This window comes from Populus euphratica, unplaced genomic scaffold (assembly GCF_000495115.2).
Source record: "Populus euphratica unplaced genomic scaffold, PopEup_1.0 scaffold5.1, whole genome shotgun sequence".
NCBI lineage: Eukaryota > Viridiplantae > Streptophyta > Magnoliopsida > Malpighiales > Salicaceae > Populus > Populus euphratica.
In genome coordinates, this window is record NW_011499848.1 from 275,201 (window position 1) to 300,707 (window position 25,507).

The following is a 25,507-nucleotide window of genomic DNA, read 5'->3' on the forward strand; positions in this document are numbered from 1 at the left end:
TGTGATCCACACAATGAAAATTTCAAGCCTGTCTCAGCTCTTATAAAATTGTGCTACATCTTTATTTTATTTTTTTTGTTAGGGTTCTGTCATGTACAATACAATATATGGTGGTCTGCAAGCCCAGTTTTACTGGAATATTTCACATGGCACCACTAGGGGCGACAAGTTGACTGCTGACTAGCAAACATTTTCTACAGAGCGACTTGTAAGTAACTTCTTACTAATAATGAAGTGCATTCTATGATTCTGCCTCGTAACCCTATCAAGCTAAAAAGTATCACTCATCATCTCCATAAAACATTGGCCTATTCAAGAAGTTCTCCTTAAAGTGAGCGGCTCTACGACATACCAGCTAGGGGCGGAGGAAATATTTCAGCCGGCGGAAGTTCATGATCAAACCATCCTGCCTCCTCATCAGCTATGCCCAAGAACTCTTCATGAGAACCGAACCTGTTACAACCTCTTCTATCTCATGCATCAAAGCAGATAACCTCACCGATACCACTCTGTGATAGTGTTATTGCTATAAATTTGTCAATCACGTGCTGCTCCTCTCCTGGCAGTCAGTACCTGATACGACTGGCAGCAGTGACTGCTTACCTATTTTAAGCAGTCAACAAACTCATCAACACCAGAGAAGTCATCAGCTGCATAAGAGAGAATTCCATCCTTTTCGGTCATGGTTGCCTTGTTAGATCCCTCCAAGCACCACAAAATCTCATCAGCCACATCATCTCTAGTCAATTTTATAATAGGAGGATCTGAAACTAGTAATTCAGAGTTGGCCCAATGAGATTTTGCAACCTCAAATTCAGGGGCATCATCAGAACAAGGTTCAGGCTTCTTTAATCTTGAATTTTTTTCCACTAGCAATTGCTTCTGATTCTCTTCCCATTGTGCTGTTTTGTTAGAACAGCTACTGGCTCAGATTCTGACGATTTCTTATCCCTGTCCTTCACTCTTAATGACTCAAAGCATAATCTGTTGAATGTCCAAGAAGACTAAACTCATACACCATCCACTTCCCACAGCGAGGGGATTTCTTGTTCTCCAACCCAATTGGCAATTCCGTATCAGCGCTTTTAATCAGGTCACCAGCCCCCTCTCCGTGTCAAGTTCCACCACCTAGAAATTCTACAATCCTTACCACTCCTCTTCTTCAGTCGTGTAAAGAAAACTTGTCTAATTCAGAAACCACATTGTTTATCACCGAACTACATGGGCCAGATCTCCCAGGGATGTTTATTATAAAGATCAAAATCTTTGACAGCATAAGTGAAGTGAAGTGCAGGAGACTAGTTCATCTCTGACTTTCATGTCAAGATAATGAATGGCGAGTTCCTGATCAGAGGAGCAAAACCCCTGTAACCCTGTAGAAAACTAACTACAAACATACCAAATCCTTTCCATACAAAACAACCAACTTATTCATGGAAATACAGAGTACTATAATTATTATGAAAAAAACAAATCAAATGACCTTCACATTTTTATTATTATTTAAAAGAAATACAGAGACAAACATTGCAAATTCCCATTATAGTATTTAGCATTAGCATAGCATCTCCCGCATCTCTTTTCGCTCATTGTTCCCGACGAAAATTATTGGCTTCCAGTTGAGTACCGTTCCTGAATGATTGAGCAAGATGCTAACTCTTTCGGCTCATTTTTAAAGCAGCAGTATCCTGTTGCTCTTCTTGCATGACTTCTGAATGAGCCCTTCAAAGTCCCAACCAATTTCTCAAATCTCGAAGACACTATTTATTAGAATTTAATTATGGTATTGAAATGTAAATTAGACCCACCCCGTTTTGTGTATAGGTCTGGAAAATTTTGGATATTGTAGGGAGAAAGGGAGGGAGGTTTTTTTTCCTTTTCTTTTTTAACTAAACGAACAAAGAAGTTACAAAAGGGCGGGAATACTGTTTTTTTTTAACTTCCAAAATGCATGATCCAATCAATACAGGCCCACGGCCCACAGTAGTTGAACTAAAAACTACAGGCCTAGATGGATGAAAGCCCATACCAAAGGAATGAATAGACCAGTCCGAACATCTAATTTTGTTGCTAGCAGGCTGCGGTTAAAATTTCGTGAAATCTCACATTTTCAGGAGCACCACCACCGCCTTCTAGTTATATGCCGTGGATGGATATAAACAGAAGATTTATAATTTTCACGCAGGAGTTCAAGGAAATGGTGAACTTGGGTTCCAATTTCTTTAACCCATTTCAGCTTTCGAGGACAACAGTAAAAATACTCATGTCTTTACATTAGTAATGTATTTGGTGTAGTGTTAAAGGGGTTAACATTTAACCCTCTTTAATCCTGTTTGGAAGATTTTTTAGAACAGAGAAAAAGTTTAATACTTGTGGTATGGTGGGAATCAATTCACGTGTTATTTGAATTTAATTGATGATCTATTATAGGTTTTATATTTAAAATAAAATATTATGTCAAAAAACTGAATTCGTGTTTAGAATACCTATGAAATTAAAAGAAATTTTCCTTTTAATTCAGAATCCCACCCTCCAGTAAACCAAGAAGTGTTGGTTCTTGAATTACCTGGTTATTTAGATTCAAATTTTGTAGCAAAAATGTTTGAAGTTTTGTTCTTTAAAATCTGTGTGAAGTTGGATTCCGACTGCCATCATCATGGCATCAACAACGAGCTTAGACAAATGGAGTGTCTATCGTCATCTTCAAGATTGAGCAAAATCCATCCCAAAACAAACACAAGAACCATCAGAGCATGTTGTCTCTCAAAACCCGCTTCAAGAAGCTATTTTGATATCTACACTCTCATTTCACTTTCTTTTAGGGGGATGGTTATGATTGTAAAGTGTTTTTTATTTAAAAATATATTAAAATAATATTTTTTTATTTTTAATATCAATATATTAAAATAATATAAAAACATTAAAGAAATATTAATTTAAAATAAAAAAATAATTTTTTTTTAATTTTTTATAAATATTTTTAAAACACAAAAATAAACAATACCATCAAAACAAAAAGGAAGATCACCTTACTAGCCGTTAGTTGCTCCAAACTTCCCTTGCTTCTTTTAAATGTCTCATCTAAATTGTGTATTACATTTTGTTTCACTTTTTATTGCTTTAATTAATCCATTTTTTTTAGTAATTTTATGGATAAATTTTTAAGAGATTTAGAATTACTATTTTTATTTTTATTTTTGTGGGGGATTATTATGATGTTTTTGAGGGTTAGAGTACTGTAGCTAAAAAGGGAATGACAATCCAGATTTATTTGCGGCAGACTAAACTGATATTTTGTTGTCTCTCGTTGAGCGTTAATTTTTATAAACAAATTTGAAGATTATTTTTTAATATAGCAAATTAGAAAGTCTTCCTATTTTCTTTGACCTGTTTTCTATAATTTAAATTTCATTTAGAATTCAAATCAAAATTCCAAACTCATATTAATTTATCCTTTAAAATAAAAGTAAATTAGCCTGACAAGGGAGATGGGGGGCACTTCTTTCTTTTTTCTTTCAAATTCTATTATTTTTTTATATATTTATTTTAATATCATTATAAAAATTGTAAAATTGTCACTGCAAATAATTCTTACACGCCAATAAACAAAATAATTGATCATTTTCTTACACCCTTAACCTCAATATTTAACCTTCAATTATTAACCCCCAGCCAGACAGTAAACAGTACAAGAATGAGTTTTCTTCAGAATGGGAGGCAACCATAAAAGCACACAATCTGACTAATATATATATTTTTTAAATGGTACGTACCAAAATATGAATAAATAACATTACTCTCGTTTTAAGCCTGTAACTCTTGTTGAATAAATATAATTAGACATTGACAATTAGATACAAACTATTACAACTGTTTCTACTTCATGTAAAATATCATACAATGCTGTCAAATTTTTGTGCTGCAGAAACCAATCCAGTAAAACTGGGAAGAGAAAGGAGTGTAAAAATTTTTCAAGGGAAAAAAGAAATCAAAGAAACCCTCGCCCCAAAATATATTTAGAAATGAAAGGAAGGAAGAAAAACCTCACTAAGCACATTACAATAGTGCAAGAGAATCTCAAAATCCCGACCATCCCATGGAAATTCAATTTGAATACTTGAACTGCTCGCAGATTGGCTCACCCTTGATTCCGTCAGCCCTAGCTCATGGAATTTCTGATCCACCTCTTGAGAACAGATGGGTGGACCAACCGTATAAATCAAGTTTACAAGTGTATACTGAACAAATCTTCACACATCAATAGCCTCAATGTTACAGCAAACCAGCCAGCAGAGCCCCGGGATCCGTCAAAGCTGCTGGATTGGTTGGCTGAGCTGCTGGTGGTGCCGGTGCAGGTGGACGTGATGCTGTAGGAATACTAACTAATTGTTCTTTGATAAATTCCTTGAGCCTGCACAAAGAAAATTTTGAGAAATGTAAATGGTTTTAAGTGTGGGTTGACAGACTTGTAGGCTTCGACATCAAATACATACTCAAATGTCAGTGTTGGGTCCCCTGAGGCAACCGTCATCCGCAACTGCGTTAGATCTGCTGGGTCTGTTTCAATTCTTATCTGAAACATTGCATACAAAGAGGCTGTCAAAGAGCAGTTCAAACTAACAAGAAGGAACCAATTGTGAAGTGGGAAAGAGTTACAAATGTTCATATCAAGCAGCCTAGGAAAGCTTTCAAGTGAATTTATTTTCAACTCTTATTATGAATAACAGACTAGAACTAGACACCAGGTAAGATAATGAGACCCACTGGTTAGATACCCGCTAACAAATCCACCATACAAAATGCTCATTCTATGACAGCAAACAGAACTACAAAACCATTTATTAACTCAAATAAACAAAGATAATAACAGATATACTTACCAAGCAAAGCATGGGCCGTGTACTCTCTGAGTAGAAAGTTGTACTTGCAACCAGGTTGTTGGGGTTTGGATCCTAAAACAGAAAACAGAGCAGTGAACAACTCTTTCTATAACTCAAAATGAGGATAGTGGACAGAAAAAAGAAGAAAGAATCACTTACAAGCCCCGGACAAACTGTCAACTTCAAACTGTTAAATACGTTTGTCATTTCAATGAGAGACAATGGCCTTACGCCTCTAACCTGTACCATTAATAAGATAATAATACAAAATGATCATGTTAGTCAATGCAAGGGGATCAGAAATAGCAACATAATAAATGGTGATTGTGCTCGCAACTAACAATATTGACGAGTTTCAGCGCCAAAGATTGGCTGTTTAGATTTTAGATATCCTTGAAACCATAAGTGATAAGATCCCTACATCCTCTAAAAGCATGATCAACCATTTCATGTTGATCAACCAAGAGGAATTTATAGATTATTTTAATTTAATTTTAGATTTTGAGATTTCTTGTAAACCAGTTTATCTAGGAATTCATCTTACTTTGTCATGTGAACATTACACTATTTAGAAATTCGCTTATTTAGGAAGTTACTATTGGCTAGGAGCTTCTGTCATTTATGGTTTTTGTTTTTCTGCTTCTTCTTCTTGAGAATGACACCTGATGATGTAATAGGTAGACTTGATTATTTTCAAGTACTCTAAGTTGTATGTGGACTTGAAATTCATTCAGTTAGAGAGCTGTGGCCTCAAGCATTCTCCCTGTTTCTCTGTCCAGGTGCTTCTATTTCTTTCCTGTGAGACCCTTTCCACAGCTACAGTAAAAACCCTAACTTAGGCCTAAAATCCTCGATTTTCAACATCCAGCTCACTGTGAAATCTTTATGGGCACACATCCAAAGTTGTCCTACATGACACGTCCTTGCTAACATGAATGAGAAAGCAAGATATACCACTCTAAAGGCAGCTGTAACAGTTAATACTGGAATAGTGTACCAAACTTGTGCAAGAATACACACACACAAATCATTTGTGTGAAAGCCTATAATATTTATCAATTGGTGCCAAGACTTGATACATCACTCTACCAATCAGGTTGTATAAAGGCAGCTACACTCATCAGCATGAATCAAATCAGAATCATAACATGGAACAAATAGGGAAAGAACTTTTCTGCCCAACAAAAAAAAACTAACGTGTTTCGAACAGAAGAGCAAAATATACATACTACTTCTTGAAGCTTCAGTGGTGGTCCTGTAAGTGATCTCCATTGTGGGAAAAACTCTTCAGCAGATACTGAAATAGGCTGTAGAAATTTGTTTAGAACAGCTGGAAGCCGAAGCTTGACATTGACCTACAAAAAGTCCAAAATTAGATAATTGTAAATGATAAACGTAGCGGGCTATTTAAAAAATTAGCCATGTGGAACACATTTCCTATATCATGTACCATGTTTGTACCAAACTTGTAAGAGAAGTCAAGAACAGCAACATCCCTGCTTGGGTGGAGATTCATTAATTCAAGCGGGCATTGCACCTATGCATCCAAGAGGAAATATTTAAGAATAATTGATGGTTAAGGAACAACAATGATGAAAAGGTGACACATGGTGATCAACAGCCAGATACCAATTCCAAGCATTTTACCTGTGCCCGTGGAGGAATAGTTTCAGGTACTAAGGAGAGCTCTATTTTTAAATGGACAGGGGGTAGTATCAGAGCCCGAACAGAAACAAGTGGAGAAGTGTTTTTGTTTCCCAAGAAAAGGACAAGACGTCCTTGATGCACTCGCCACTCTGCTTTTATACCAATCTGCAAGATATTTGAGGTTAAAATCAGGGAAATTATTGTAGAAGCTTTGAAAGAACTATGTGGCCATCTTTAAATGCTATGAAGGGAAGTGGATTGGACATCTAACAAAGAGAAGTAATTGTTTGGAAAGAACAACTCATACCTGAATGTTTGGATCCTCATATAAAACACCACTATCCTTCAAGCATAAAGCATAAAACCTTTCATTGATATTTCCAATTGGCTGCAATCATCATGAACAAACTCAGCTTGTCAAATGCGAGAATCAAAATGGTATACAAGTCATGTTCGATCTGCCAATGCACTACAGCTGAGCTATGCTAAACCTGCTTGAATGGCATTTCATTATACATCAAAACATGCTCAAGCAAATCCATCAGCCTACACAATTAACGGCACAAACAAATCTGAAAGGGAAAAGACTTCCAAGTTTTTACATTTTTTAAATTTCCTATAAACTAAACATGCCATAGCAGAACTATATACCTGAACAGTATTGGTTTGCTCTCCTACAGGAACAATGGCTGCATAGTCCGCTGAACTTGGAACCCCTTCCAGTCCAGACACTGCATTTGGCTCAGATTGGACAGCTCCAGGAGGTCCTTCAATAGCCAGTGGACCCAGGAGATCACCTAGGAGATCTCCTGAAGCAGATTGAGGATCTACTGTGGTCAAAGTCCCATTTGCCTGGGATAATCCTTGGTCTGCCGAAGTATCCTGCTATCAAGTTAAACAAAAAACAGATTCCCCAATGCAACTCAGAAATCATTTATACATTCTTGAAAGGAAAAACTAGAATTCATGAATAATAGACAAGAACTACCCACATCATCACTCATGCTGGGAATTTTTACTAGACTAAGCTCGCCAACAATTTGAGGTGCCCCATTAGCAGGCCGTTGGTCTGTTACAATCAATGCATTAGACATTTGCTGCTGTGCCCGCAACTTAATAGCACTTTGCTCTGCAGAATCTACTTCAGCATCCTCAGCTTTTTTTAACAATGCAGACTGAATTTCCAAGTGAAAAGACCAAAGTTAGTTCCAATAGCATGCAATTGAATCCTTTAATCAGAGTAGAGATGAGTTTGCAGGTGGTAACCTAGAATAGTTTCTTTATTTGGATCTATTATTGTAAGCAAACGCATATACCTGACGCTCAGGGAATTTAGGCATTTCAGCCAAAATGTCCATTAGAGCTGCGCCCTTCCTACTTAATGCAAAATACTCAATTGCTCGTTGTTGTATCTCAACATCAATGCAACTCTCATATCTATGAGAACACAAAATTATTGAGGTTCGCAGAATAAGCAACACATAACAACCTAAGGACGAGAGGAGCAAAGTAAAACTCACTTGCTAAATATTGCCCAGACAACTTTTTGTAGGTCTGGGTCTGCAGGTTGAGTGTGCATTAAGATCTTAGCATACGTGGAAAGAAGAATTGGAATGGTTGTAGTTCTGCAGACACATTCATTTGTCTAACATATCAATGACTAAGTGAAAATAAAATATAGATATGAAAGAAAAGATAGGCAAAGGTTAGGTGTTCTTACGATACAGTAGGGAGCTTCTCATGTATGACACTAAATATTTCCTTTGGACTACAACCCGGCCGTCTGGCCAAAAGGTGGCTGTATTCTCCAAGGAGATATGCACTGACCTGTTACACCCACATACCAATACCAAAACGAGTCAGACATCTATATCTAACACACCCCTCTCTTTTCATATCAGAGTAATTGACAAACTAGTAATAGTGACAAAAGGCATCAGGTACAAAACTACACACCTTGACCATGGTCTCATGTATGGCAGGCTTGTCAAGATACTCTCTGGCTTTTGCTGCTGCATAAGGCTGATCAAAAGTTTCAAGTTTCAGTAGAAAAGTCTCTAGATCGAGGTCTCTATTATCAACAAGATTTATTATGCTTAAACCAAGGATACTTTAATTACCTGTAGGTCTTCATTGTTTGTAACAAACTGCACAACACGAAACCATATATCATCACTGACAAAATCCCCTGCCTTGTCAATCAATTGAAGTATCACATCCACATACCTGTGCTCAAGATAAAATAGTGTACACAGATAAACAAGTGCAAGCAACAATTGGTATTTGGTTGCTTCTGATCCATAAAAAACAACTTGGAATCTAGCAATGTTAAATTAGCAGTGAAAAATGGTTGAGTGATGAGCTCAAGCTACTGATTTCAGTTTCACAGGGATGGAAATCTTCTTTTACTAATATAAAGCAGAAAAGATAGTATATTGTCTTGCAGAAAGTAGATTATTAGTTAGCTTGTAAAGGCAAAAGATCCTTACCAAGACAAATCAGGAGCAAACTTTTCAGCAAGAATGGCAGCTTTAAGAGATAGCTCCTCACGCATTGCAAAATCTGCTGCGCTAAGATACTGAACATCAGATAAAAATCAGTGCACTCTCATTTTTCTTGGTAGACCAATAAAGAATGCCAATAGAATTGTAAACTACATTCATATCAAAATGTCAGTCCACATATTCAATGCATATATTTATACCTGCAACAGTTCTTCCACTATGTCCTTCGCATTTGAAACATCACACATACCATAGAGTAAATCAAGAGCACGCCGACGGATACTGTAGGGAAAATTTGAAGTCAGCTAAATAAATCTGAGAATATAATTGATCTAAAACCTCAAAAACTATCCGTTAGCGTTTAGGGGTATGCAATCAGTTTTATCCTCATAAACACAAGATATCCAAAACACTGCGCAAACATTTGAGCCATGTTTAGTGGATCAGATGCCCTCCTTTTACAATCATATGAAATACTCAAAAGGAAGGAAACAGAGTAGAAAACACAGAAGTCATATGCATCAGAAACCACATCAAGAACTATAAAATTTTCATAAAATGCAACACACTCAAAGTTAACCTGATGTCAGGATCTTTCAACGAGGTAATGATCTGAGCCTGATGTCTTTTAATGATATCTTGCACATCTGTAACCATCAACATCCGACTCATATTCTCCTGCAGCAAAGCAACAAAAAAATTGTAATGTTCAATCACACAATTATACAACAGCAAATAGATTCACCCATCAAAGTTTAGACATATATCAACTTTAGTAAGTTCATTGAGTTACTAAAATGATAAAACTACAACTCACCAAGCCAAGATATCGGATATTTGGTTCACGTACAGCAATAAACTTGCCAAGAAGGGCAACACACTGAGACATCATCTCCTTTTCAGCATCAAGATGCATTACCTGCAAAAAAAGGAAATTAAGATCTAGAAACCACAACCCACAGGCTTCTAACTCATTGGTATGCTTGCAAAGTTTTGGGGGGGGGGGTAATGGGTTGCTTGACCCATCTTTGCCAGCATATCATTTGTCTCCATAAATAAAGCACAACACCAGGACCCTTAGAATGCTCATTAACTATAAATTTACTTCATTAGTCATTTATGTAGTTAAAATGTGAAAAAGAGGACAGAAACCCTATCACATGCATTTCAAACCATAGTAGAGAAATTAAGAAGGATAGTCTCATAATGTCACAAAGGCTGAGAGCTCATATGGTAATGTAAACACCAGCAACACAGTATATTATATCAGCAAACAATACACAAGCTGTTATATGTATAACATATTGATGTACCAACATGCTTAGTTGAGCAATCAACTTACAAGTGCAAGGGCTTCAAAGAGAACAGCATGTGATGCATTGTTCTTATTTACATTTTTTACAACATCAGTTCCCATTAGTATCCGCTGTAAGACCTGAGATCACAAATTAGGTTTTATTAGAAACACAAATCCTAATGAGGATGTCAAATTAAATTCTTTGAAAACAGTCAGACCTCAAACAAGGATCTTCTAACATTAGGATCTTCAATAGTTGGAAAGTACTGAAGCGCCCTCATTGCCTTAACCTGTATAATTGAATCAACATGAACTTGTAAGCTATGAATGGAGAAATCTCTGACTGCTAACATTCACGAGATTTAGGAGGAAAACTGGGTAGATTGGATCATATGTAATCAACCTTGCTATGAATCCCTCTCTCTCTCTCTCTTTTTTCCCAAAAGACAACAAAAAAAAACATATATATATACTGACCTGAAGCCAAGGAGATGGGATACCATAATAAGTGTATTCTTGTGGGATATCTTGGTTCCTTGCAAGTCGCTCCAATATCTTAACACACTTTGGTAGACAACTCCAGTATGCCTCATGGTTATTTGACACCAAAGCAACAAGAAGGCTTGTAGAAGACGTCAGAACACCAAGATCACGTTCATCTAGCAATTGTGCCATCCGATCCGCCCTAAGGCATTTGAAAAAAGAGACCATTAAAATAAACAAAGATAAAAGGTATTTTTGGATAATAGCCTAGAAGGTAACCTTCAAAAACATACCAGCCATCTATATTGATGACATCTGGATTTTTTCTGTACAAGCGCAGCAAACATAATGCAGCCTTCTTTCTCACAAGCGGCCTGCAGCTGCTAGAAATCTAAAACAAAAAATGAGGGAGACGTTCACATCAATCATTTTCAAAATATGCCAGTAAAAAAAACTCAAAAATTATTGCCATCTCTTACAAGTAACTTTTGAACATCTGGTGCCAAAGATTCAGCAAATTCTCTTCCACCAATATTCCCAACCTGCAATAGTTAAAGCAAAATAGTCTCAAAGGTAAGATTTCAAATAAATGTTGTAGGGTGAGTCGGAGAAAGGAAAAGAGGAGAGACACTATAGAATAAAAAGGAACACACAAAGGTACTTTTTCTGAAACATCTTAATATCACCTGAAAATAAAAATACACAAGTCTAGAAACTAAAAAACATCTTTTGTTACCATACCATAGTCAAAGCCAGGCACTGAAAAGTTTCATTCCGACCAATAATATCATTGCGCACTGCATTTATTGCTAATCTCAGAAAATCATGGTTCTCATTTAGCAAAGATGATGTCACTATGTACCCAACCTGCAGGCGTTTGCAGAAAAGCAAAAGTTAATTGAACAGCAAAGTCAATTCTGAACATAAAGGAAACATAAATGCATAAGTTCACATCATGGGAGGTGTAGCTTTTGAGGACCACATTGTATTTATCTTAGGAAATGCTACAAGTCGTTTTCAAGGATCTTGAAGGCTTCCATTCCTATACAAAATTTAATCGGTACATATATTGCTTTCGTTACCATTTTAATGGTTCCTATTGACCACATGTAGAAGAGCTCTTCAGGATTGTTAGTACATCCAATGACTATGGCAAACAAACCAGTATAACCAAAGTTTTCAATGATTCACTTAAACAAGCCAATTACCAGCCAGCCACATGACTATCAATCATTAGAAATCATGAAAAGCATAGACAAAATTTACCTGCTTTTCAGGGTACTTCGGCGCAGATATTAAGGAAACAGCTTCCATGTGACCAAAATCTACATCGTAGCCTAGCATGTAAATGTAAAGCATTTTCCAAACATATTTCTTCTTTTCATAATGAGTCAAACCCTGTCAAAGAAACAAAAAATCCATATAACAGCTTTCTTGATTTAATAGAATATTGCAAGTGTTGTCTACTACATGGGAGAATTAACAATGCATAAACTTTTACATAAGCTATCTAAAAGCATTTCCATCATTCCCTGACGTTGTATTGTTCTGATTGAGCAGCAATTCAATAAATTGCATACAACTTTGAGGTGTATATTAAGGACGAACATCAAGGTGATGCAGACAGGAACAAGATGCAGCAGCAAACCAGTATTTAAGAATGTGAGAAACCAAACTTCAAAGAGGTTCCCTTGCAATTCTAAATTTCTCCAACTGGGCCTTTTTTAAAGTTCTGAATCAAAACATGGCCAGTCAAACTATATCACGATATCAAATTATCATCACCTGAAAAAATCATTGAACCTCAAAGACCCAGAGCAATCTTGAGCTTTTAACAAAACACAGATCTAACACAATAATGGGATCTAATATATGTAAACTTAACTTGAGTAAATTCTTTCTTCCACTATAAGAAAAAATAAGCCTTTTCCCAAATACACAAAGCCTTTACATGGGTTGAAAGCAACTCTTTAGCTTCCGACCAACAACAAACAAATTTAAAGGCATGAGTGCAATCTCCAAAACATTAACCCGCAGATTTGAACTGGGATTTCTGTTTCCAACTAAAGCACTTCTTCATCTTCAAATCATATGTAGTCAAATAATAGACGATAGCTACTAACTTGGAACAATATTGAAAACCAACACGGTTCTTAAATATGAATAGGCAATAGCCACTAACTTATTTCCTTTACTCAATGTCACAACCATTCCATCCCAAAAGGCTCCATCTTAGAAACTAAGATACATTTCCCTTTTACATACCAAAGTTTTCCACACAAGCCTTTCCCATTTGAGGTCCTATCAAACTCAACATCATTCAACCATATGTATTTCAATGCAGTGAATAAAGAATGTCCTCTCAGTGCCATCATCAGTTCACATCTGCAGCACATGTAAATATCCAAACACACTAACTAAAAAGGCTCTAGCCTGAGTGCTATTCCTATTACTTCTTCTGTCCTTTTTGTTCCATTGACGTTTCAAACTCTTCAATCAAGTAAACCATGGTGAAAATATGTTCTATATGCCCAACCTGACCCTTCATTGAACTGCTGAGAATTACCCATTCTGACCTAAATCAGCGTCATTGCACTTCTAGTCCTAATCTTAAAACCATACATCTCCACGCCTGACAGTTCACTAAAAAGAACTAACACCAAGAGAAAAAAAATCCAAATTTACCGCCATTTACTGTCATGAGCTCCCACAACAAGAACTCTCCATTTCCACAGGCCCTAAACATTTATGCTATAAGTTATGCTAATCTAAATGAAATTTTTTTCTACGAATTCACTTCCCGAAAAATCCCAGCCATTAGATTTACCAGACCCACCGCTGTGGTAAAAAAAAAATCAACTGATACAGCTCTTCCAGAAGTGAGTAACTTTATGTAAGATTAACATTATTATTCTTATGTCATATATGCTTGCATTAGCTCAGCTAAATTTCAAACTTCACTAAGAAATTTCTCGGTGATTAAAGTAATCAGATATAAATTAACGTCATCTAAATAGATAAAAAATGATTAAATTGTAAAAATAAAAAAGAATTGAAAAAATAAAAACCCTAACCTTTTCGCTTTTGAAACGAGTACGGATATTGCCAAGCTCTTTATCGACGCGAAGCCTTTCTTGCTCTTTGTTTTGACAATTTCGAATATCGCTTATAAAGACAGAGAGACCTCTCATGCCTGATAACGCCATTTCGCTCTCAGATCCAACAATTAGAGAGGGTTCCTCTTTTTAGTTGTCAGTTTTTCTTCGAAATCGTCTCTCTTTGATAGAACGATGACGGTTAGATCTAAGAGAGAACGATGGAGATCTGAGTGTCAATTTGGAGCAGGAATGGCGGGGGAGAGAGACGGAGACTTGACGGGATGATCGAGAGAGAGAGGGGAACTTATTTTGTCTTGCGTTTTCCTTCCTTTTTTCTAGAGAGAGAAAGGGTGGACTGGGGAGAGGAGGGACGACTTTTATTTACCTTAATTTAATTTAGTTTAACCTAACCACCTGCGAGTCCCACCTGTAATTTTTAATCCTTCCTCTTTTTTCTAGAGAGAGAAAGGGTGGCCTGAAGAGAAGAGGAGGGACGTTGTAAATTTTTAAAAACTTTTTTTTTAGTTTAAATTAATTTTTTATAATTTTTTATGTATAGAGGACGTTGTAAATTTTTAAAAACTTTTTTTTAGTTTAAATTAATTTTTTTAATATTTTATAATTTTTTATGTATGGAGGTAAAAATAAAAAAAAATACTATTTTAATATATTTTAAAATAAAACTTTTTTAAAAAAGTAAACTCTACTAACGTGCCCTTTAATTTAATTTAACCTAAGAGTTTCATCCTTGATTTAATTCTTCTTATTTGCTTTTATTTTCCTCCCATCTGCCATATATTGCAAAAAAAATAAAAAAAAAATTAAGTATTTTTTAAGCATGGAAAATAATAATAGTTTTTTATTGAATGTTTTTCAAGTTATCTCTAATCAAGTCAATATAATAGTGGATTGTTTTTTTATCTTGTGATGTATCATTGATTATGGTTAGTAATAACAAATCAAGCACAAAACAAAGTATTTTATGATATTGATCCTCAGGTTATATACCTTAATTCATTTTTTCTCTTTCTTTCTTTGCTTTTTGCTACTGTCATGTTATTTTCTTGATTTCTAGACTTGAGGTGTATTTGTTTTTGGGGTTGATTTTATTTTTAAATTATTTTTAAATTTAAAAAACATTGACTTAATATGTTTTAAAGTTTTTTTTATGATCTTAATAGATTGAAATTAAAAATCTCTTTAAAAAAAAATATTATATATCAATTTATCAAATACACACCACATTTATCCAATTAAAAGGTTCATTTGTTTCAAATTATTAAGTACAAAGTTAGAAGGGGTGGATAAAATACTATTTTCTGTATGTTTTTTTTTTCTGTATTTTAATTTTTTAATTTAATTATTAATTTTTTTAAAATAGTCATTAATATGTTTATGGAGATTTAAAGTTAAAAATTTATTTAAATATGGTTATTGTGGTATGAGAAAAATATCCTAGCACCTAATTAATATTAGAAAAATATCTTAACATAGTAGTATGGTTTATTTTAAAAAATAATTAAAAAAATTAAGTTATTAAATTTTATGGAGTCAATGACTCGATTTACGAGTTTTGCAAAGAAATCCTAATTGTACCGGTTCACAAGTTTATCTTTTTTTTTAGTTGAATTTAATTATATTATCATTTATTTTTTTCATCATATATTTCAAAAAAATATTTTTTTTTAAATGTTAATAAATTCTAGAAAGTTTGTTTGGTTGTTGATGGGTTTAATGAGTTTAATTTTTTTAATTAATTTATTTGATTTCATCATTCAATACTAGATTGATTAAGAATTGAATTTTATTTTTTTGTTTTATTTTCTATGATGTTATTATAATCTTAAAAAGAAATATCTTGATATTGATTTGACACTCGATTTTATAAATATTTATTTTTTATTATAAAAATAAATAAACAATAATTTAGAATGAAAAAACAAGTCATTAATCCTAGTGAAGTTTATTATCTGATTTGCAAGTTTGGCATATTGACTCAATCAAGTTACCTGATTCATAGGTTCTACTAGTTTACCCATCAAACATTATATTTTTTTTTATCCTTTAATTTTTCTAATTGTTTTTTATTTACTTCACTCTTTTCTAATGCTGGATTGGTTAGAAATAAAATTCATAATTTATTTTTATTTATTTTATATAAGGTTATTATAATCTCAAATAAACATTTTTTCAGGATCGATATTTAATTTTATAAGCATCTAATTTTATCATAAAATTAAATAAAAATAATTTGTAAAAACAACAAAGTTATTAAACTTATTAAAATTTATAACCCAGGTCACAGGGCAATCAAGAACAATCTAATCGAGCATTATCTTAATATTAAAAAAATTATCATTTCAAAGTTATTTTAAAAGTCATGTTATATATTTATTAACAATCTAAATTATTTTTAAATCAATAAAATTGAATGATTTATATTTTAGATCAGCTTCTATATAATTTAATATGAAAGATAAGAAATTTTAATTATATTATCATTTATTTTTTTCATTATATATTTCAAAAAAATATTTTTTTAAAATGTTAATAAATTCTAGAAAGTTTGTCTGGCTTTTGATGGGTTTAATGGGTTTAATTTTTTTTAATTAATTTATTCGATTTTATCATTCAATATTAGATTGATTTGACACTCGATTTTACAAATATTTATTTTTTTATTATAAAGTTAAATAAACAATAATTTAGATTAAAACAACAAGTCATTAATCCCAGTGAAGTTTATTATCTGATTTGCAAGTTTGACATGTTGACTCGATCGAGTTATCTGATTCATGGGTTCTACTAGTTTACCCATCAAACATTATATTTTTTTGTTTTTTATCCTTTAATTTTTCTAATTTTTTTATTTACTTCACTCTTTTCTAATATTGGATTAGTTAGAAATATAATTCATGATTTATTTTTATTTATTTTATACAAAGTTATTATGATCTCAAATAAATTTTTTTTTAGGATCGATATTTAATTTTATAAGCATTTAATTTTATCATAAAATTAAATAAAAATAATTTATAAAAACAACAAAGTTATTAAACTTATTAAAATTTATAACCTAGGTCGCAGGCAACCAAGAACAATCTAATCGGGTATTATCTTAATATAAAAAAAATTATCATTTAAAAGTTATTTAAAAAGCCATATTATATATTTATTAACAATACAAATTATTTTTAAATCAATAAAATTGAATGATTTATATTTTATATCAACTTCTATATAATTTAATATGAAAGTCAACTTAGATAAGAAACTGAGTTAATAAATTTTAAAATTATTTAATTTAATAATATTGTTAAAAAAATATTTATTCTCATAATATTTTTAAATTTTTAAAAATATAATTTTATCCGAAGCGCTAAGGAATGCAGTAGTGTAGTATCCTTAACGAAAACAATTGTACTGGTCAAATAAATCAGTTACTTCACGCTTATCCGGAGCCGTCCCCGTTTTTACTAGCTGGAGTACAATTATGCTGACGAGCTTCATTTAAGTTTTGTTTGACTTTATGGTTAAATTATATTTTCAAAAGTTTTTGAATTTTTGTAATATTTAAATTATTATTTTTCAATACTTTTTTTTATTTTGATATAATAGTGTAAAAAATATTTTTTTTAAATATCATTTTAATATATTTTCAAATAAAAAATATTTTTCAAAATAATATCCATCACATTTCCCAATATAATCTTAACAAAATGTTTTTATATAAATTCTAATGTTTTATATGCATTTTGTGTGCCAGTTACATGGATTGAGTGTTTGTTTAGATAGTTTTTGCTGTTGTAATTAAAATAACATGTTTAAAAAACTATAAATTATAGTTTTTTTTATAACTAAAATTTTAAAAAGATTTTTCACTAAAATCCATATAAAAGTATCGTGTATATTAATTAGTAGAATATTTTGAAAATTACAATCAGGTTCATTCACACCTTCTTATATTACTAAACAGACGTGAGTTGGATGACCGAGTCCATAATTATAGGCTATATTTTATTTATTTATTTTAACTACTGGGGAACTTTCACCATTTTGGGTTTGAATTGAACTTTAAATGAATTCATGGAGCCAATAATATTTGAGTTTTAATAAACATGACATGATACTGTGTTAAGAACTTGAAGCTGTCATTGACACACGAGTCAAAATACATGAAAAGGGAAAAGGTTTCTGTGGGTCTCCGGGAGGCATCATTTCTTTGCTTAAAGTGATGAATGGAAGCATGGGGTCCGTTGATGAGCTGGGGACGGCAAAACCTCTAACAGGGAGTGCCTTTTTGGCTAGCAATAGAAAATCGACAATAATCAGATTCTTTTCATGCCTGTCATTCTGTCAAGGTGTGTCACCTCAAGGAATCCGGACCTTCCATGTTCCAGAAAGTATATGGGTGATGATGGACTGGGTTTCTAAAGAAGCTTGCGAAATATCTGTCAGAGGCCATGGTTGAAGATATGACTGAGCTTTGGCACAGTTTCTTGAGCACCAAGGACACCTGACTCACCTTCAAATGTGCTCTTCCAGGTCCATCATTTTCGCCTTGTTTTCGTTTTACTGCTTAAAATTTTTATCGCAGCAAATAGTCGAAAGCAAGAAAGGGAATCCACTCCTGATGTGGCTGAGTAGAACAATTAATATCAACCAGTCAATAATAATCAGGGCTGAAGAGGTTGTAGTGCTCGAAAGAAGCAGATCATATCAGGATATCAGATGAACTGGCTCCCAGAAAAAACCAACCCATGATCTGTGCTTTCAACTGAATCTTTGATCCAAGCAATTAGCTCGCAGTGATGAAGCCAGATAAAAAAAGAGAAGGCGGTATCATAGGAAACTAAAGCCAGGTTTAATCTCAAGTATAATCCTCCCCTCTCTGTCAATGGAGGGAGGGAACAATATTCAGTAGGAAAAAAATATCAGACATGACTAATGCTATCACAGCACCCCACTCAGTTTTGTCTACAAACTGCATGCCACCATAAATATTGTTGGCAAAGAGCACACCAGCAATGAAAGCCACTGCAACAGGCGGACCTGTTTTGCTGGAGGTGATGCTTCAGCCAGACGCTCCATTGATAACTTGGTAACTAGTATTGGAAGACACAACAAGAAACACGCCTGATCAACAAAGCATAATATCGAATGAGTAAATTATTTATAAATAAATTTAAATCAAATTTTATGGGTTGAAAATGAAAAATAAATTCAAAACATAAAAGATTAAGGATTAAATTTGATATAATAAATTAAAAATAAGCTTTATTTTATTTTATTTTGCTGGCTGCTTGGTTTCTGCCGAATAGAATGAAAGTAAAATGAAAATATGAATAAAGAATTTGGATGTTATTAATATATTAAACCTTTATTTTGTGAATCATGAAACTTGGATAAACAATGGATGATAGTAATCTATAAAGCATGGCTTTTATATAAAAAGTAATTTTCTTTCGTCTTTTACTCCGTGATGTCTTGTTAAAGCACATAAATGGAATATAATGTACTTTCAAGTGTTGTTTGGGAGGGGCTCAAGCAATATTTTATAAAAAATTAATTTGTTTTTTTAAAATTATTTTTTATGTTTTTAGATGTTTTTAATGACAAAAATAAATTTTAAAAATATAAAATAATATTATTTTAAAATAAAAATACTTAAAAAAATATAAAAAAATAAATAATTTAAGTTTAGATCCAAAGGTGCAGGAGTCTTATGAGGGTGGCTCGAAAACATTGCTAAAATATAAACGTCGCCTGAGAGATTCGAACTCTCGCGGGGAAACCCCATGTACTTAGCAGGCACACGCCTTAACCACTCGGCCAAAGCGACTGTTGATGGGGACTCTGTCTATCAATATTTAAATAACTATTTTTGTGCTTTACCCCACTTCAGACGTACAAAGTAATATCACGAACACCAGGGACCCAGGAAGCAAATCCAGAATGCTGCTTGATTTGCATTGTTTTCACCTAATCAATCCCCAAGGAGGCAGAGGCTCTGAAACTGCCTTGGGTTGCAGGAAGAAAAATGCAGCCCGCTCATCGTCAAAACCTATTCAATGCGTGTTCTTGAGAACATACAAATATGAACATCAAACCACAAAGACAATAGAAACTAGGCAGGATCGAGGTTCAAACATGCAACATGAATTTTCTGATGTATTTCTAGTGCTTGACAATCTCACAAGACAATTCACAGAGCTGTACATGTATATGCCATAAAAGGGTGGGAAAAAAAACCACAAACGAAAAATAACTTCTCCTTTTCTCTATGATAAATACATGATGTATGACAGCTCCATTCTAAATCTGGTGTAACATTTCTCTACAAGTCCAGATTTGGATTGGAGCATATGGCTTTTTGAAGGCGCTGTAAGACTTTCCATAATGCACTGTAAGACTTTCCATAACCCTGCGGCTTGAGAATTCCAAAAGATTCCTCCTTGAAATGTTTAAACAACTTTCAAAAGATGAACACTTCAATAGGGATGAGAAGACATTGCATTCTATTTTCCATACGATTTGAAACCAATTATGTGATACAAAACTGTGATCCTCTTTGCTCTGCCTTCTATGCATCAAATTACTATCAAAACATAGGGAAACTCTTCCAGTGTCTCGAATGGTGGGGACGGTGTGCTTGTTCAACTGATGCTCTAGGTGTTGGTCCGGTAATATCAACAGTATCAGGTTCTGCATATGAGGATCGTGGGACAAGCTTGCACCCAATCTTCCTGGCAACCAAGCGAGGAGAACTAAGAGAGCTATGTGATTTAGTCACTCTCTTCATCTCTTGTTTTATTTTACTAAATTCTTCTTCAAGTTCCCCAACTCTAGACCTCATATTGTCCATATCTACCTTTAAAACCTGGTTCACTTGCACAACTGTTCTCCACCCATCCCTCTGTACAATCTGGCCCAACATATCACGAGGAATGGGACCTGCAGGGGCACTTTCAGTGTCCATGACATGTAGACAGCCAGCAAGAGCAGTTCTCAATTGCATCTGCTCAAAGAACAACACTTGAAGAGCAACTCTAAGTGGTAACCTTGCATTCTGGGAAGCATGGGCACAGGCATCAATGGAGAGCTTCTGGTAGTCAATGGTGTTGCAAAGTTCCTCCTTCTCTTTCTCTGATAGCCAAGGGTGCGCCTGGAAAATGCCACAAGTGATCAGAAAATTTTTGAAACATACAAGAAGGTTGTATTCCAGAAGAAAATCCAATAATTTCCGACCTTGAAATATATATCCAGTGCTCTGTATAGCCCGTCATGCAATGGTCTTGAAGATTCTGGAAGGGCCTCTGCAAGAGATCGTATCTTTCTAGGTTTCAAATGTATGTCTGAAGCAACCTCTGCAATGTAGTTATCTATCAGTTTTGCAACCTTTCTTAAAGGTTCAGATGATGGAGATGTTTCTAGGTCCAATGATGATGGAGAAAATAACGTAATCCTGGATTCTGAAGCCATGAAATGATGAATGATCCTTTCCACACAGTCAACATTGTACAAAGTATCAGAATCTGAATAGGCAGGAATAAGAAGACTATCTAGGGTCGCCACTTCCAGCTGCATCCCTACTCTCCTCTCTAAAGAGTCCTTGCACATTTGACTGACACCCAGTATCAGTGCCACTCGAAGAAGTCCCAATAAAAAACAGCAAAAGGATTTCCCCTTCTTCTCTGGGAGAAGTTTCTCAATGGTTTCTATCAAAACCTTTTGATCAACAACAGCAGGTGTCAAGCTGAAACTGGCAAATGTTCTTGTTTTCCAACTTTGTCCACTCTGCCACCTGCCGAGGCCCGGTAGGTGCTTCCTGGCATAATACATAATTGCACCCACAAGAATTTCAGGCCTTAGGCCTCTGGTTTCCATTGTATATATCAATCTTTCAAACAAACCTACACTAAGGTATGATATATCCTCAAACCACCAGTCAGATTCTACGCTTTGGATTCTAGCCCCAGTGTTTATACCATTCCAGAGGATGCTTCCACCAGGGCTCTGTAAGCTACCATACATCATCATGGGCCATCCAAACAAACTAGGATCTGTGCATACCATCATGGATAGAGAACTCAGACATTTGCTTATAATCTGGAGCTTTTCAGCCCTTGCAATAACAGGATCAGAACTTTGAAGAGCCAATATACAGTCTTTCCAGTTGTGAAGTACATTCTTGTGGAAGAAATTTTCAGACTTGGAAAGCAAGTTATCTTCTCCGTACTCATCTGTCATCTGAAGATAGTCTGCTGCACAATACAAGATTACTATGTTTCTTGGTGTCAGTTCCACCCTTAATCCATAGCAAAACTTTACCGCAATCAAGAAAGTGTCTGGACCACCAGGGAATTCCTCAAATGCTGCGATGAATGCCTTTTCAGAGGATTCTTCACATATTCGTGCTATCTTCCCACATTTTGACACCAGTGGAAACTGGACAAAAATATATTGTTACCAATATTTCTAAAATCCAACTTGACTAATATCATAAGCTCAAAATTAAGAAAATCTTTGCATAAATAGGAAATACAGTGCAATATGATCACATCAAGCATAGATGGTACTGGATGATTTGATAAGATATTAAAATTCATACCAGGCATGGTGATTTTTTTTTTATTTAGAAATCTAACCAGATGGTTAAAAAGATGTAAACTTAAACTCCCAAGTTTTTTTTGTGCCACAATAGGCACTCTGTTCACAGGCTAAAGCATTATCTACCACATTTTCTCCATCCTGTGGCAATATACATGGTTAGGGATTTTTATGAAAGGTATTTTGTGTCATGAACATAAAGCATATTGGAGTAAGGTCTCAAGGAAAAAGAAGGCCCCTTTAAAAGCAAATGATCCTAAGATCAAGCTATTTACAATATCAAGTAATACCAAAAAACTGCATTGCACTCCTGACCAAACACAATAATTCATTCCAAGCACTCTAATCATGATGACAATAAAAACTCACTCTTGCAGGCAATTACAATCTCCTCATTCTGCAGATGTGTTAAGTCCATTTCAAGAACAAGATAACCAGACAAAAATAAAATTAATAATAGCAGAGGATAGAGACGTTTGACACCAGGAACTCATCCAACTCGTATTCATCTTTATGTTATATTCTTATCTGCCATTTACTCTCCTGGATACACTGCGGTATATTCTCTTCTATTGAAAGAATCTCAGTCTCTGTTTTCTACACAGGTGGTTCTAGGATAGATTTTAGCTTCAAATCAAAACTGAGTTAAATGAGGGAAGTTAGGAAAAATGTTACTTCGCAAAATTGAGATCAAATTTTTGGGTTTCTCGATTCTCAACACAAGTCTGAGGAACAATTCATGGCAAAGGAGGTATGATGGCAGAGCACGAAGAACGGCAAAGGGGGCAGCGGCAAGAACTTCTCCTCCAAAGTGGCTGGAACTATTGAGAAAGCTAGTGTAATACGTTATCTTATTGAACAACACCGTGCTCCTTCCTGCCCTACTCTAATCTTAGAGCTAGGAACTGGAATGCGTGGCCAGGAAATCAGCCAATTCCCTACCCTTCACTAGTTGGTACTCGTCAAAGAATGTGATATATTTAGTCTTATGATTGCCGACTTACAGAATAGACCATTCTATCAAACAAAACCCCTTAAACATCTTGATCACCGATCAACCTATAATAGAAGCAATTTTGCTGAATTCAAAGAAAGAGAGACCAAAAATTTGTTAACTGCAGCTGGTTAATTTGAAAGACATCTAGGAAAGGACCGGAGATTGACTACTTCTAAAATAGTTCCCCAGAAGTCCTGCCATTTTTCTTCCCTGGACTAATTGTAGGAATACATTTTAAGTCTACCATCTTCCATTAAAGAAAAAATTACAGATACAACTACTTCAATGCACTCCATACTCATTACAGAACGCCCCAGAGGCCACTTCAGAGTTTTTAAACCAACGGAAAATGTGAAAAGTTGAAAACTTTAGGATTTACTATCAAAACTCCAAGTATATAGGAGATGTGCAAAGAAATGGGACTTCGGTGAAGGATTCGATACACACATTGTACACGACACATAAAACTGAAGTTACGACAGCATTTCATTACAAGAAAAAAAAATCTCTCAGCACTAGGAATCTACCAGCATTAAGTTTCATAGTTAAAAGAGTAAGTACAATTAAGTGATCAGCATCAAACATATTTAGGTCAAAAACTCTAGCAGGAAAAGAGTAGACTACCACAATTTTACATAAAACATACATCAAGAATTCAAAATCATTAAAAGACGGGTTCACAAAACAACAAAACGAAGATGAATCAGTTACGGGTGTTCTTAAACCCTACAAGAAGGTAAATATGAGCCTACCTTATGAAGATGGAACTTTATACCATCCACAACAACAGTGATATCACTTGGCAACCCTGCATTGCAGAACCTGCCAGACCCACCAAGAAATCATATTATCGGGCAACCACACACACACTTGACACTCCTCTCTAACTCTGGAAATCAACCAAACCATCATCACCACGATCATTTAAAAAAAAAAAAACTTCTTTTTTCTTCGAAAGCCCATGAATTACAATAGAAGGCATGATTAAAACAAAGAAAAAGAACCCATAATTCAAATTTCAATGCAGAATTCTGGCAGCTACACACCATCACAGCTTTAAAACAAAACAGGTGACAAATGAACTAAGACTGAACACAACCAACAAAGTAAACTGTAAAATCTCAAACCCCCCTCCCCCCCTCAAAAAAATTAATTAAAATCTGGGTTTGAGAGATTATAAGAAATATAGTGAAGAAACATACCAGTCACTACCCTCTTTGTGAAAACCAGTAACTTTCCCTGCAGGGGCCATAACCAAGCTAGAAGAGAAACAAAACCACTCCTTTTTTTTCTCTGTTCTTCCTTTTCAAACAAGCAAAAATCTCAATTGGGTAGAAAAGGAAAGGAATTTAAGGCAAATAACCACAAAAACAGAAACATGCTTAATTACTTCACCTTCACGGTGTTAAAAAGGGAAAGAAAAAGAAAGGGGCAAAACAAAAACACCAGGGGGAGAATGGAGGGCAAGAGAGGTCTTAGGTGAGTCAAATGTGGTCGTGTTGGCAACATGAAAAACACTGGGCCTCTTTACAGCTAAGAAAAACACATGCAAGTTGAAGTTTCAAGAGATTAAAGTAGGTGTTGATGTGTTTTAGAAGGTGGAGAATTTTGCATGCCAAGTTGCCAAGAAAACCACTAGCAGCATGGACCATGTAACAGAAGAAAAAAAAAAATTGGAATTTTCAAGTTATGCGGTATTATTAGGGTAATAAATGAGTTTGTTTTCAAGTTGCTATCTGCATGTCAAATAGCAGAAGAAACCAAGTGATATTTTTCTTTGTTTTTTAAGAGTTTCATTGAACTTGCTTGTAGAATTTCTTGAGATTGTGTTTGATCATAAAGAAGTCAAAATATAAAATAAATTTATTTTAAAATTTAATTTTATTATTTGGAAAGAAATGTATTTAATTAAAGAGATAGAAATAAAAATATAAAAATAAACAGATTTACTTGATAAATTTTAATCAAAATAATATTATTTTAATTTTTTT

At 34.3% G+C, this 25,507-nt stretch overlaps 2 protein-coding genes and 1 non-coding gene across 3 annotated transcripts; all 3 read right to left on the minus strand.

Annotated features, from left to right (window-relative positions):
• Window positions 1-3,771: 3,771 nt before the first annotated feature.
• Window positions 3,772-14,299, minus strand: LOC105111945 (AP-2 complex subunit alpha-1-like). The gene is made up of 27 exons (XM_011007467.1): window positions 13,886-14,299; window positions 12,078-12,209; window positions 11,553-11,678; window positions 11,291-11,353; window positions 11,105-11,202; window positions 10,806-11,013; window positions 10,547-10,618; window positions 10,374-10,466; window positions 9,849-9,950; window positions 9,612-9,709; window positions 9,232-9,313; window positions 9,017-9,105; window positions 8,648-8,753; window positions 8,484-8,549; window positions 8,248-8,354; window positions 8,048-8,152; window positions 7,844-7,964; window positions 7,520-7,702; window positions 7,179-7,409; window positions 6,835-6,915; window positions 6,528-6,692; window positions 6,331-6,417; window positions 6,110-6,235; window positions 5,040-5,120; window positions 4,881-4,952; window positions 4,494-4,573; window positions 3,772-4,411 (listed from the first exon to the last, which is right to left on the minus strand). The coding sequence occupies exons 1-27, from the start codon at window positions 14,015-14,017 to the stop codon at window positions 4,273-4,275; spliced, it is 3,045 nt and encodes a 1,014-aa protein (XP_011005769.1). The 5' UTR covers window positions 14,018-14,299; the 3' UTR covers window positions 3,772-4,272.
• Window positions 14,300-19,669: 5,370 nt separating this feature from the next.
• On the minus strand, window positions 19,670-19,751 carry TRNAS-GCU (transfer RNA serine (anticodon GCU)). Its single transcript has one exon. It is a non-coding gene; the product is annotated as a tRNA-Ser (tRNA).
• A 305-nt stretch (window positions 19,752-20,056) lies between these two features.
• Window positions 20,057-25,178, minus strand: LOC105111954 (BTB/POZ domain-containing protein At3g44820-like). Its single transcript, XM_011007476.1, has 4 exons — window positions 24,719-25,178; window positions 24,269-24,338; window positions 21,158-22,357; window positions 20,057-21,074 (listed from the first exon to the last, which is right to left on the minus strand). Exons 1-4 carry the CDS (start codon window positions 24,766-24,768, stop codon window positions 20,511-20,513), a joined length of 1,884 nt encoding a protein of 627 aa, XP_011005778.1. The 5' UTR covers window positions 24,769-25,178; the 3' UTR covers window positions 20,057-20,510.
• Window positions 25,179-25,507: the final 329 nt, after the last annotated feature.

Excerpts from the sequence above, each read along its gene's own strand:
- LOC105111945 (XM_011007467.1), bottom strand. The coding sequence starts at position 14,017 with ATGGCGTTATCAGGCATGAGAGGTCTCTCTGTCTTTATAAGCGATATT. Across the intron at positions 9,314-9,611 it reads TTGAAAGATCCTGACATCAG|TATCCGTCGGCGTGCTCTTG; the intron begins GTTAACTTTGAG and ends TTTTCCCTACAG. Across the intron at positions 9,106-9,231 it reads TAGTGGAAGAACTGTTGCAG|TATCTTAGCGCAGCAGATTT; the intron begins GTATAAATATAT and ends TCTGATGTTCAG.
- LOC105111954 (XM_011007476.1), bottom strand. The coding sequence starts at position 24,768 with ATGGCCCCTGCAGGGAAAGTTACTGGTTTTCACAAAGAGGGTAGTGAC. Across the intron at positions 24,339-24,718 it reads CACAAAGAGGGTAGTGACTG|GTTCTGCAATGCAGGGTTGC; the intron begins GTATGTTTCTTC and ends TGGGTCTGGCAG. Across the intron at positions 22,358-24,268 it reads TAAAGTTCCATCTTCATAAG|TTTCCACTGGTGTCAAAATG; the intron begins GTAGGCTCATAT and ends ATTTTTGTCCAG.